Consider the following 12,340-nt stretch of genomic DNA (forward strand, 5'->3'; position numbering starts at 1 on the left):
GCATCTATCTGGCTACCATCGAAAAAAATCCCTGCGTAAAACAAAGCCCCAAATCCCTACTGTGTGAGGCCACATGATTTCACACACTACCTTCAGAGTGTGATCAGACCACTAAGCGAAGGTGACTGTATTACACAGGTATGCGGTGGATTTTCCTTGGGGCGAGGGTGGGATTCCCAGAGCGCTCCATCCTTCTATCAGGGATTTGCATCCCACCTTCCCAGTTTCGAAGTCTCTTCTGAGGAGAGCTCATTTGAAGAGGTGCTCTAGGTAGGTGGCACAGGTAGGGAAAGAGAATTACTGTTTTTTTAAACCTCTATAGCCAATGTGAAACATTTTCTGTGTGCAGACTGACCCAAGAAGTGGGGGCTGTAAGAAATTTAATTACTTGTAAGTTCTTCATGCGCCAGGAATAGAAAAGAAGGTATAAATAAATAAATAACAAAGACACAGCAGGGAAAGAAATCCCTGATGCAATAGCAAGCTATCGCTCCGGAATTACGTGCTGCAGGATTATGCGCTGATCTGACTAAGTGAACTCGTGGTGTGCAAATCTGCAGATCCATCTGCAAGTGGTGACAGCGATACTTCTGTTTTCCAAGGGTGAGCTAAGGCTAAATACATTCTTCTGGGATAATTGCTACAGTATGCATACATACACCTAGCCCAAGTCAGTGTTCAAGAGGGCATGATCAAAAACCCACTGAAATGAGTGAAAAATTTTCCACTGTCTTTAATGGGCTTTGGATGGAATCTTGAAGCTTATACTTTAATGAACAACCAAATAACTTTTTGTTTAAAACCAGGAAAACAACTAGTGCAGGAACACAATTAAGTACTTTTAACAGCATTAAAAGGCCACCAGATGGACAATTTTCAATCATAATTAAATCACTATTCTCAAGTACAGACTACGTTGTTTGAAAACTAAAAAGTCTTAAGACAAAACATATCAATAAGCTGAAAAAAGCATGACTCATCCCTAGCTTTCCTCTTCTCATCCTTGTTGCACAAAAAAAGCTCTTAAAAATTGGTTTCAGCGTTTTTCTCCTGATTATAATGCTTGATCCATTTGTCACTGCTAAATGCATCCTCTTGAGCCAAAAATTTGCTACAACTGTACTGATAAAACAGGGCTGCAATTCAATTTGCTATACTCAAACAGGTCCTCATGGAGTCTCAGGTACATCTCAGTTCTGGCCAGAGCCTTTCTACACTTTCGATGTCCCCATTGTATAATTGATACCTGAACCAAAGACGTGTGCGGTCTTCAGCATTGCAGGAGCAAAGGTTTCCTCTGCGACCTTTCTGTGTACCTACAGAAATCAGTTGTTTTAAGGATATTATGTAGGGGTGAGGCAAAAAGGAACCACCATGGCTCTGCCTCCTTGTCATTATGATCTATTTAGTAACACCACCACCACAAATGCCCCAGTGCACAGGTGAGCTCAAAACAGCACTGAACCTTGCTGAGGCACAATATATTCACGCTGGTGTGAAGTTACCTGGGTCCCATAGCGTGCTGTAACTTACAGGCTTAATCAAGCTTTGAATAGGGATGGTGACCTTTTCTTTCTTCAGAAAGAAAGGACAGAAAAATAGATGATGAGAAAAGGAGGGCAAAAGCCATTGGGGAAATGGTTGTAAGTCAAAGCAAACCTATGCCTCTATTTTACTGTATTTTCATTTTTATTATTATAATAGCAATCACAACTACTTTTTATAGCCCCCCGTTTAAAAAATAGTTTGTGAACTGCAGGCGGTCCTAGAACTTTAATTGCAATTTTTTTTAATGTTGTAGTTAGATCAGAAAATATATGTTTCTAAACTCTCCTTTTAAACTCTACAATCCTGCATAAGTATTTACAATAAAAACTATCATAAAAGATGTGTCTTGGGGGTGGGGAATAGAAACTGAGAAAGGGAAATTCTCTCTTTATTTTGAAGGTATATTAAATATTATTCTCAGTTTAATTTTCTTTGCAGAACATTCACTTTGCCAGGACCATGTCTAGTTTAGAACGGCATTTATCAAACATCCTTTGTAACCCTGAACAAGCACATCGGTTTTGAAGAGTACAGCATCCTGGCCAGGGTGATCCTACTGGTTCTTCTGGATTCTCCTGAATGCTGCTGTGTTCTCCTTTTGACAGAGACAACTTGGGAAGTGCAGACTTGAGTCCAAAGCTTGGGAACGTTCTGAAAATAGGGGTCTGCTCATTTCTATTTCTTTTACATTTGGCTCTCCCTCACCTCTATGTATTCTAACGTGGAATCATCTATCATGGTTTTTTTGGAACAATCATTGGAAACCTGCTCCCAGTGCTCTATAGATCCATGCACGCTGGCCTCTTGGAAGCATGATGGAATGAAGTATGATAGGAAAAGGTGCAGGCTTTTTTGAGATTTCCATTTTTCGAAACCAGAATAGAAGTTGTTGGTTCCTTGCCATAGCCTTCTTGTGATTTTTTCTGAATTTTCTCCTACTACCACATGTCATCTTATGTGTGGTTACGTTTAAATTACTGTGGGAAAAATTAAACCAGTCTGAAGCGACCATTAAGGATACCAACAGATATCTCCTCTTTACCAAAACAATGTTTGAACAAAAGGGGAAACTAAACTCTATTAAGCATAAAGGATATGTTGGGCTTGTTTGTTAAGACTTGACCTAAAAAGAATGAGTTGCTTTTTGCTTTGTAGCATATTTTGGGACATTAATGACTATTTGGCTAAAAAGGATTTTGAAAGTGGCATCTTTTTTGAAATTTAATTTAACTGAGATCTCTGCTAGTGTGTTACTAATTAAAAAAGCTTCTGGAGCTGAAACTTGGCTCACTAGAAGATGGGTAAAAGCATGTAGGACTGTTCAGTGTTCAAGTCCTGCTCTGGACTTGGTTATGTCATGATTCAATAACCAGACTGATTACCAGTGGATTACCAGCCATTTACCTCAGCAATGGCTTCTCTAGCACCTAGAGAATGATGCCAGCATCACAGTCCCTTCTTTTTTGTATGAGCTTCTTTAGATATTTAAGGTTTACCACTTAGAGAGACTTTTAAAATTTGTGCTTATATTAAATTACTTTTTTAAGACATCATGTAATGACAATATGTGCTGAAGATAAAGTTGCCGCTGCATTAAGGTACTGAAAAAATCAAACACCTTTCCTCTTGTTTTGCTGAGACCATGTGCTGGTATCCACGTATTGGTACTGACAAGCAGCTCAGAGTTCATAATGAGAAATGATGGGAGAGAAATGGTAACAGAACCATTTTATAGCCCCTATTGCAACCTCAGAACCACGACTGCTCTTTACTTCTATGCAGGAACAATGACTGGTGAATACTTCTGATTATGGATTATGTCCATCAGTGATCCCATCTTTGCTATTTCTCTGGGTATGCAGCATGAGCCAGTATTCGGGCTCTGGCAATCCTAATTCTCGATGTTAATGAATGACTGCAGGAGAAAATAAGCCTGTGACAGGAACCTACACATAATGATTCCAAAACTTAACAGCACTTTTGAGGACTTAAGTTAATTATACAGTGAAAAATGCCCCGTGAACAACACCCCACCCACTCCCCCACCAAGGCCGTGTAGGACATAATGAGTACATTACTTTCCTTCCTTGATTCTGCTGCTTTCTGCATTTTTCCATGAGTCTTACATTCCCGTCTGCCACTGCCCACAAGTATATTTCTTTGCTGCCCGGTTTTGATCAGCAGAGGAGCTGTGTACTGTGCACTCACTGAATATGCGCAGACATGTGCATGTTTACTAGATTAACAACGTCCAGGATCCCGTTGGATCTGAATTCCTAGCAGTAAGTAGCTGTTCCCAGCAGTATTATTTGGAGCCCCTTCATGAATCCCAGCTCCACAAGGTGGCTCTCGATTCCTTTAAAAATACCACTGTGTTTGTGGATTAAGCACATCCGAGAATGATCTTGAGAATGCTCTTCAGGGCTCTACGGACACACAAGGCTATAGTGGAACCCAAGATCCCCTTCAGTATGCTGTGTATTTTTCTTTCAGTAAAGCTGGAAACTAGTCAAAGTCTGACACTATTAAAGTATTACAATTTGAAGGAACGTTTCATGTTAGCTGATCAATAAAATCTGAAAAAGGAGAAAATAAAGGCATTATACAGCCTGGAATGTGAAATGGGACACTCAAACACCCACTGCCTGCTCCGTTCCTTTGTGGCTGCTAAGATCACCTTCTCTCCTAGAAGTGTCCTTCCCCTACTCTGTATCTCCCCTTAGGATCAGGTTAACATAGTCACCAGGTACTGAGGGGTGCAACCTCTATGAGTATGGACAGAGAGCTAGCAGCTTGGTGCCCCTCAGGAAAGTGATCCTGCCTTTGAAGGTGAGGACCCCCAATGAGGCCTTTACTTGTCTCCAGCCAGGACTTCAGCATCCCCAGGCAGATGTCCCAAATCACTTCCTTGCTGACCACACGTTACCATGGCTTCAGATCACATGAGGAGGTTGAACCCAAAGAGTTTTACCTCCTAGAGCAGCTCATCTGAATGTGAGGTCCTCCCCTGTGGTCTGTGTCTCCAAACACCCCTGATTAAATGATTGCAGATGATCACCAGCTCTCTGTGACATGGAGAGTCACATGTGAAACTGGAGTGAGACTGTGGCACCGCGATGTACCTCTGTGAGATGGGCTGGGCTGCAGCATACGTGCAAAGCAGAAGCTGATGGTGCGAACCTCATACTCAGGGCATAAGGCTGGATAAGTCTGCCCTCCCTCCTGGGTGCAGTATTGCTGCTTTTGGTAGTCAAAAATTCAACTTCATGCTGCTCACATCCTAAGAACGGCTTAAGAAAACCTGAGTAAACTTTGGGAAAAAACGTTATCTGCTTTCTGTTGTTTTGGATGTTTGAGGTTTTCCACAGCAGGGCTAGAAATGTATTTGAAAAATAAAATTTGAGAGCTGAAGCTGCATAATAAACACTAACTATCGTAAGGCAATGCTGGGTGTGCCCAAGCTGTAACGTTAAATTCATTCTTCTTGTCGCTTCCTTCAAAGCTCCGCTGATCTCAGCCCCTCCCTAGTTATCCTCCCTGCAGAGCTTGCTACAACCCCTACGCTTCACTGCTGTTCCCACCTTTGTCCCTTCTCCTGCCGACGTCTTGCACAACTGTCTCTCCGCGCCTTTGCCTCCACCACACTCCTCCTTGGCACAGCTTTTCCCCTTGACCCTTTCTATAGTGTGGTCTCTTTTAAAGATCAGTTAGAGTGAAGCCATCTGCTTCTTGTTTCCCTAATTTCTCTTTTGTTTTCTGTCTGTCTTTAAACACGAGTTCTTCCATGGAGAGATGGTGCAAAAATCAAATTGTGGGCACTAATAACTATGTATATTTTCTATAAAGTTGAATCTGGTAGATCTGCCCCGTGTTGATCTGCACAATCTTTAGAGCAGTTGAGGTTCCCTTTCTGCTCTGACTCTTTGTAGTAGGTGTTTGACAACGGGAGAATGTCTGCTACAGAAGTTTGTATCCTGGAGCCAGCACAATTTCATGAGCAATATCCCGAAGGATAGGCCAAGGGACACGTCTTTCAGTCCAATATGTAGTTTTTACGTTTTCACATGTAGAAAGTCTGCAGTCAAGAGCCAGAAATGTCGTATCAGCACTGGAACCCAGTTCATTAAAATTTCAAATCAATGGAAACAACAGGACGTATTATTTATCTAAGCCTTGAATCAATCTGACTACTATGCATAATGATCTTAATTAGAAAAGTGAGCCGAAGCAGGAAGACAGTCTGTCTCCTGGCTTTGAAATTATCATACCCCTATCAGTATGCTTGGGTAACTTGTAATTAGGGACAAAGGTTACCCTTAATTTTATATGCTGAAAAACCGGTTTTATACATGTCATTTCAAAAAATATTTAAGAAATAGATATAAGACTTGCTACCCCTATTATGCTTTGATTTTTTGCTACTAGATTACTAGTCTGCACTAATTAGTTGATGGTCTTAAGAAATACCAATAGAAGCTTTGCATTTATATAGAGTCTGGATACTAGTAAGTAAATACTAATATCACTAGTAGTCTTTGTACAACTTCCCTTCCAAAGTCAGGTAGCTTTTCATATCTCTGTTTCACCTGCGTGGAAAATGCAGCTCAGAAAAGCAGCGTGGCTTGCCTAAAAGCAGAGAGTAAGTGCTTGCTGTTCAAAAACTTTACTGGCACGTTACGCCAGTATGCCCAGAATTACACCAATATAGTTCCCCATGCAGTCACTCATCCTTTTCTTCTTGTCGTGCTTATCTTCAACTGCTGCCATTGAATAGGAAGTGTTCTGGTTTTGACAAACTGGCAGAGTCCTGTGATTACACTTTGTTTAACTTTTTTTTTTTGACCAGCTGTAATTAGAAAACAGAAGTCCTAACTCTGCGGTCCTGCCTCATCAAAGCAGTCACTTCCATGCTTAATTTAAACAAGTTCTTCAATTTCATTAAATCCACTGAGCAGGCCCACTGCCTGCTCACAGCGTCAAGTCACAAACACCACTCTCAAGTAGGAACAATGCCTTATCTTCTGAACTGGAACACAACTCTTCCTGGCTTATCACAGATACAGCTACCCTGATGTTTTTTCAAGGTAGTATTTCATCTTAGAAATTCATTACAAAAAGATCAAACTCTTTCCGTCTCATGAAATGGCCTTACTTTCCCAGAACAGTATTTCCACAAACAAAAAATATGGAAATTAAAATCACGAGTAGGATCTGTTTCATCAAAGTATTAGCTACATTTCTGTGAGGTTGACAATCACCTTTTTAACATGTCAGGAATTATATGTGTAATTCTCTTTAATGGGTGTTACAAATGTTCATCCCACACTGAAAAAAGATCACAGCTGGTATGAGTAATAACTTTTTTTCTTGAACATCAACAGTTCCCCTCTAGCTCTGTACATATCCTCCAACATCAATGTAACCACAGCTGTCAAGGCAGCCTCACCTCTTTCTATGTATATTTTAGCTTTAATTTTTTCCCATGCTTTCACTTAGTGAACTTTTTTTTTTTTTAAGGGGCCTAAACCTGTTCTCCAATTTTGTGGGCAAATTCATTGCAGTAACAGATCTCAGTGTTTAGACGTCTTTAAACATTATTATTAGTGCGCAAGAAATTAGAGACCTACATCAAGATCTGGAGGTTTGGGGTTTTTTTTTAATTGAAAGCGAATTTCAAATCATAGTTCCCCTCATTCAAGGATCTCCAAACACTTTACATAGTTAAATGAGTTCTTGTGGCCTCCTTTTGTACAGGCGGTAGCAGTCCCCCTTCCAACAGCTTCAGCACAGCCTCAGCAGTCACCCACCACGTGTAGCCGGCCAGGGCGAAGGGAAGGTGAGGACGCAGGAGCTCAGCGCAGAGACATGGCGGTGGGCTGGGCCTGCAGGGGCATGTATCCCCTCCAGTCCCCGGGACACCGCTGTGGAGAAGCACCCACGTCCCCTCAGTAAAGCGCTCCATGTCCCCTGAGAGGTGAAGCACCCCTATCCCCTCAGTGAAGTTCACAACGTCCCCTCTGAAGTGAAGCACCCATGCCCCCTCAACAGGTGAAGCACCCACGTTCCCCCAGTTAAGCATCCCACATCCCCTCAGAGGTGAAGCACCCCGTGCCGCCTCAGCGGGGACGCACCCATGTCCCCTCTGAGAGGAAGGGCCCCGTGCCCCCCCGGTGCCTTGCTCTCCCCCCGGGCCCGGCGGGCCCTGTGGCCACCGCGGTGGGCCTGTCGCCACCCCAAGCAGCGCCGGAGCGCAGAGGTCCCTCAGCGCCTTCCAGCCGCACCGCCGAGGGCTCGCCGGCGAGGGGAGATGGGGGGACGGGGCGGGACCCAGGGGCGCCCGGAGCAGCCGGTAGGGCGGGAGATGGCGGTCTCCCAGCCGCGGACAGGCCTGACAAAGGCAGCCAGGCCAGAGGCGCCCGGCGCCGCGGCGGGCGCGGAACGCAAGTGCCAGGGCTGCCGTTTCCAGGCCGGCCCGCAGTGCCGGCGCTCGGCGCGGTTGCCATGGTGTGGGCCCCGGGGCGGCTGCCGGCATGGACGAGGAGGCCACGGTGGGGGCCGGGCGGCTCCGCGGCGCAGGGAACGGTGGGGGCGGCTGGTTTCGCTGGGCCGGAGGGAGCTGGCGGAGCGCGGCGGCTGCGGCCGCGTGGGTGGCGCTTCCCTGCCGGGCGTTCAGCGGCTGCGGGCTGGGGGGTGGGGGGGTCCGGCGGCGCTCGGCGGTCGCCGGCGGGAGAGCGAAGGCGCCGCTGGGCGCTGACTGCCCCGGCCCGGCCCGGGCCTGCCCCGCCCCGCCCGCCGGGCACGGCCGGGGCCTGGATGCGGCGGGCGAAGGCCCTGCCCGGCCCCTGGGCGCGGTGGCCGCGGGGTCGGTGCTTGGCAGCTGGCGGCGGCGGGTGCTTTGTCCCGGCCGGTGCGGGGCCGCGGGTGTGCCGCCAGCCGTCCCCCCCGGCCCGAAGGGAGCTGCCCGCCCTCCGCACGCTCGTGTGGGGCGCTTCTGAAAAACGCTTTATTTTAACCTGAGGGTTTCCCTCTTTTCTCCTTCCTCCTCCGGTTTCTCCGGGAAGTCTCCCTTTCTCCCGGCACGTCTCTTCGCCGGCTTGTGCAGGCTTTCTTCCACTGCACGTGTTTCTTCACTGTCCTAGAAATTTATTTTTACTTTCGTCTCCCACTCTCTACGTTCCGTCTCTGCTTCCGTTTCTGATGGGTGGTTTCTTTCAAGCCATCTCACGTGTGCTAGGTGCGCATTATTATTCCCCTTGTACTAATGTTCTCATACACAAAAGCTGATGCTTGCCAACTAAAATTATTTGTTCACAGTTATCTACGACTGATAGCAAATGCTGTGATTACTTGTTATCAACCAGAGCTAACATAAAGGGCATAAATATTCTCCTCTACGAATAATCTCAAAAGCTGTGCGGTAGCCTAGTAATAGTACCATTTGTTTTACCTGAACACATGTGAAACTTTTTTTTTTTTTCCCCTTTTAGAGAGATTTTAATGAACGCTGTGCCCAATGTTCAGAAGTGAACTGGGGTCTCACTGATGGAGGCAGATTTTATTGCAGATCTTGCCACAATGTTACTGAGGTAAAAAGCTAAGCTGCTGGCCTTGGAAAAGGTTTATTTTTATTGTTTCTTGGTTTTATATTAAGAAAATGTTAGATTTCCTACTTGGCATTAGGAGTTGAAGGCAGTATTGTGATTCTTCCTTTTTCATGCTTTACTTGACACTGTTTAAAACTAATGTTCCTTCAAATCACAAAATTTAAAACTAGTCATTTTAAGACGCTGTGTTGCTGTGGCTGTAGTGTCAGCATGCTGTCTAGATACCTTAGAGGTATTACCTGGGTATTGCTGCACTTTAGTACAGTACCAATGTAGGCAAACTCTGATGCACGTCACCTCTATGCCCAGGATAGTAATCCTCTATTTTTGCAATTTCTGATAGAAAAGTTCAGAATGTTCTGTCTCCCTTTAGTTTAGGAAATTTGAACAAGTTCCTCCATTATGTTTTATGATGGGACAATTTATACAAGTTAGGCCTGGCTTTTTTTCTTGCTAAGATATATTTCTGTTTTGCAGAGAACTAGAGAAGTTGTAAGGACTGATTGTCTTTCTAATACAAGAATCCAGACAATCTCCAAAGGTTTAAGAAAGCAGGAAAAAATTGGTATGTATGAGTTTCCCTCTGTATTTTGCATAGGAGTGGCTGTAAGAACAGGACTGTAAGAACAGGAACAAAATACACCCCCCAAATGCTGTCAGTACCTTAAGCGGTCACCTTTGGTGACTTCCTGAGCCACAGGTGACCTCTGTGAGCCTGGTGGTGGGGTTTTTTTGCATTGAACAGAACTACATATTACTTAACTGCCACTTTGATTTGTGGAAGCTAATACTCACTGAAGATACTGGTGGCATGCATTCAGATGTGGTGATGCCTTTGTTCCTGCCTTGTGATGACTATCACAAAACCAGAAAAGTTGTCTGTCTTCATAAAAGAGATGTGACAGTGGTCCAGCTCTTAGAACGTCAGTCTGGCTTGCATTACAGTTACTACCTATAACCTACACTCAAACCTACATGGAGGAGATTTCATGCAGTTATAATAGCTAAACCAATATTACATATTTCATCCAGAGTCACTGCTATACTTTTAATTTCATGATTCAGAAGAATAGTAGTCATTATGTATGATGATATGTGCCGTAAGGATGTTATGTTGAGGCTGCTGCTGGAGCTGTGTATGTATACTGTGATGGATAGATGTTCTACTGTTGTGGCCACTTTCAAAAAGCAAAAATGTGTTACAATGCTAAATGAAGTGTGGGGTTATATTTGTCTCTGATACACTGACCTATCTTCGCTCTACTGCGGTGGCAGTGGATTACTACATTCCTTTGAAAAGAACAATTGTGGGAAGTGAAGGGAGGAGTGAAAAGGGGAACAACCTTTACACCTCTGCTTGTCTTTATCCTGTATTGCTCCTAGAGTCTGCGCTGTGTATCACTTCATGCTTTTTATTTCTCCTGTTAGGAAGGTCATTAGCAATCCCTCAAGCTTCTTAAGAAAGAAATCCTTGGCTTCATACAATCCCTTCTGTGAGCGCAGTTACGTTACTCTATGGCGACTTATTTTCCTGCATTCATAGGAGTAAGCTGTATCTGTGGTTAACAGTTAAAGCCAACATCATTAAAGCAGGGCAGATGGTGAGATGCAAGATGTGATTGGAAGGAAAAATAATGAAGAACAGGTGTGGAGCAAATGAAAAGGAAGTTGAGAAATGGAGAGAAAATTTCTAAGACCAAAAGGCTGTAGAAAAGGAGTTGTAAATACAGAGTGGTAAGGGCGAAAAGTAAATGTAATGAAATCTGAGGGAATAATGAACAGATTGTAGAAGGCCCATTCTTTATGAAATTCATGTTGTGCTGAGATTTGCTAGAAGCTCTGAATATCTGAGAAAGTTTCTTTCATTTAAATGTGTATGATTCTGTGGGAGAGAATGGTGAAGAACATGGTGACATTGCTTGTTTTTTGCCTGACTCACCACTGTAATGGGTTCCAGTTTTCTGTGCTGGGGATGGGAAAGAAAGGATCGTATTTCATTTTTTAATGACAGGTTCTCAGTTATTTTAAAACTGATCACTTAACAACTCTCCACTAGATTGCCACACTAGAAATTACAGTGAAATGTGTTATTCTTGGGAAATGTGTGGAGAACAGCTCTTGTTCAGTAGCTTGTCTTCTTGATTAAGACTGTGAATAAATGGAAGTTAATGGAGTATTCAGCGTAGGTTGTCTATGCTCTAGGATCTGAAATTATTTAATATAGAGACATGTGTCTGTCCTGATACCAAGATAACAGAACGTGACATGGAAATAAGTGTGCATAAGGTTAAAAAAAACCCAAAACAACACAAACAAAAAAACCACACTTTTTTTTTTACTTAGATGGAGGCTGTGAATGGTATGTTTGTGAAGGCTTTCAGCTTGTGCTCAAGAAACAAGCTGAAGCTTTGGAAGCACTAGGAGTATGTCCACAAATGAAGGTATGTAGATGTCAGTGTGAGTTCTACACGCTGTCAGTGTGTAACAGGGGGTGTTACGTAAAAGGACTGTAATTTTTAAAGTGAATTGAACAACTCCCTGTTTAAAAACATTGAGCATATGAAAATAAACCTTTTTTCTCTGGTAATTTTAAAACATAGTTAACAAATCACAGTTAGTAAAATTAGAGCTGGAACATTAGTCAGACTCCTGAGTTGGAAATCATGCTCTATTCTCTTAGCAATTAATGATCTTGTGAACTTTGCACTAATCAGTGTCCATTTGTATTCATCAGGATGAAATTCTGTGCAATTTTTGGAGGCGTTATCTTCAGAAGAGCAAACAGGCATATTGCAACAGACCAGCTGGGGAAACTGTCAAAGCATTATCAGTAAGTGAAAAGCTCAAATCCCATGAGATGTTGGGTATCTTTTTAAAAAGCAATAACGGAAAACTTTGTTGAAGCTACATATCTAGCTTGTATTAATGTCACTTCAGTATGAAGGATGTCATCTAAACAGGGTTCCATGTGTCCATTTTGTTGTTTGGGTTTTTTCCCATTTTGAGAGACAAATAATTCTCTGAGTATGGAAAACTGCTTGTTTAAAAATATTGCTTTGTCTTGGCATAGATAGTCAGTAGACAGAGCAGAAATTACAATACAAAATGCATCATCAACTACCATCCTTTCCTGCCTGCTCTCTTGAAGTTAATTATTTCATTAAGCTTTGATTCTATGTATTGCCAAC

General features: G+C 43.4%; 1 protein-coding gene across 1 annotated transcript in view; it reads left to right on the forward strand.

Moving 5' to 3' along the window:
• Positions 1 to 8,078: 8,078 nt before the first annotated feature.
• The window catches only part of TAF1B (TATA-box binding protein associated factor, RNA polymerase I subunit B), a 49,375-nt gene continuing 45,113 nt past the window's right edge, over positions 8,079 to 12,340 (forward strand). The window contains exons 1-5 of the mRNA XM_059835346.1: positions 8,079 to 8,096; positions 9,036 to 9,134; positions 9,630 to 9,717; positions 11,496 to 11,593; positions 11,887 to 11,982. Coding sequence (XP_059691329.1) covers positions 8,079 to 8,096; positions 9,036 to 9,134; positions 9,630 to 9,717; positions 11,496 to 11,593; positions 11,887 to 11,982 — 399 coding nt within the window. The remainder of the gene's footprint in view (positions 8,097 to 9,035; positions 9,135 to 9,629; positions 9,718 to 11,495; positions 11,594 to 11,886; positions 11,983 to 12,340) is intronic.

The sequence above is a fragment of the Gavia stellata genome, chromosome 2, assembly GCF_030936135.1.
Source record: "Gavia stellata isolate bGavSte3 chromosome 2, bGavSte3.hap2, whole genome shotgun sequence".
Taxonomy (NCBI): Eukaryota; Metazoa; Chordata; class Aves; order Gaviiformes; family Gaviidae; genus Gavia; species Gavia stellata.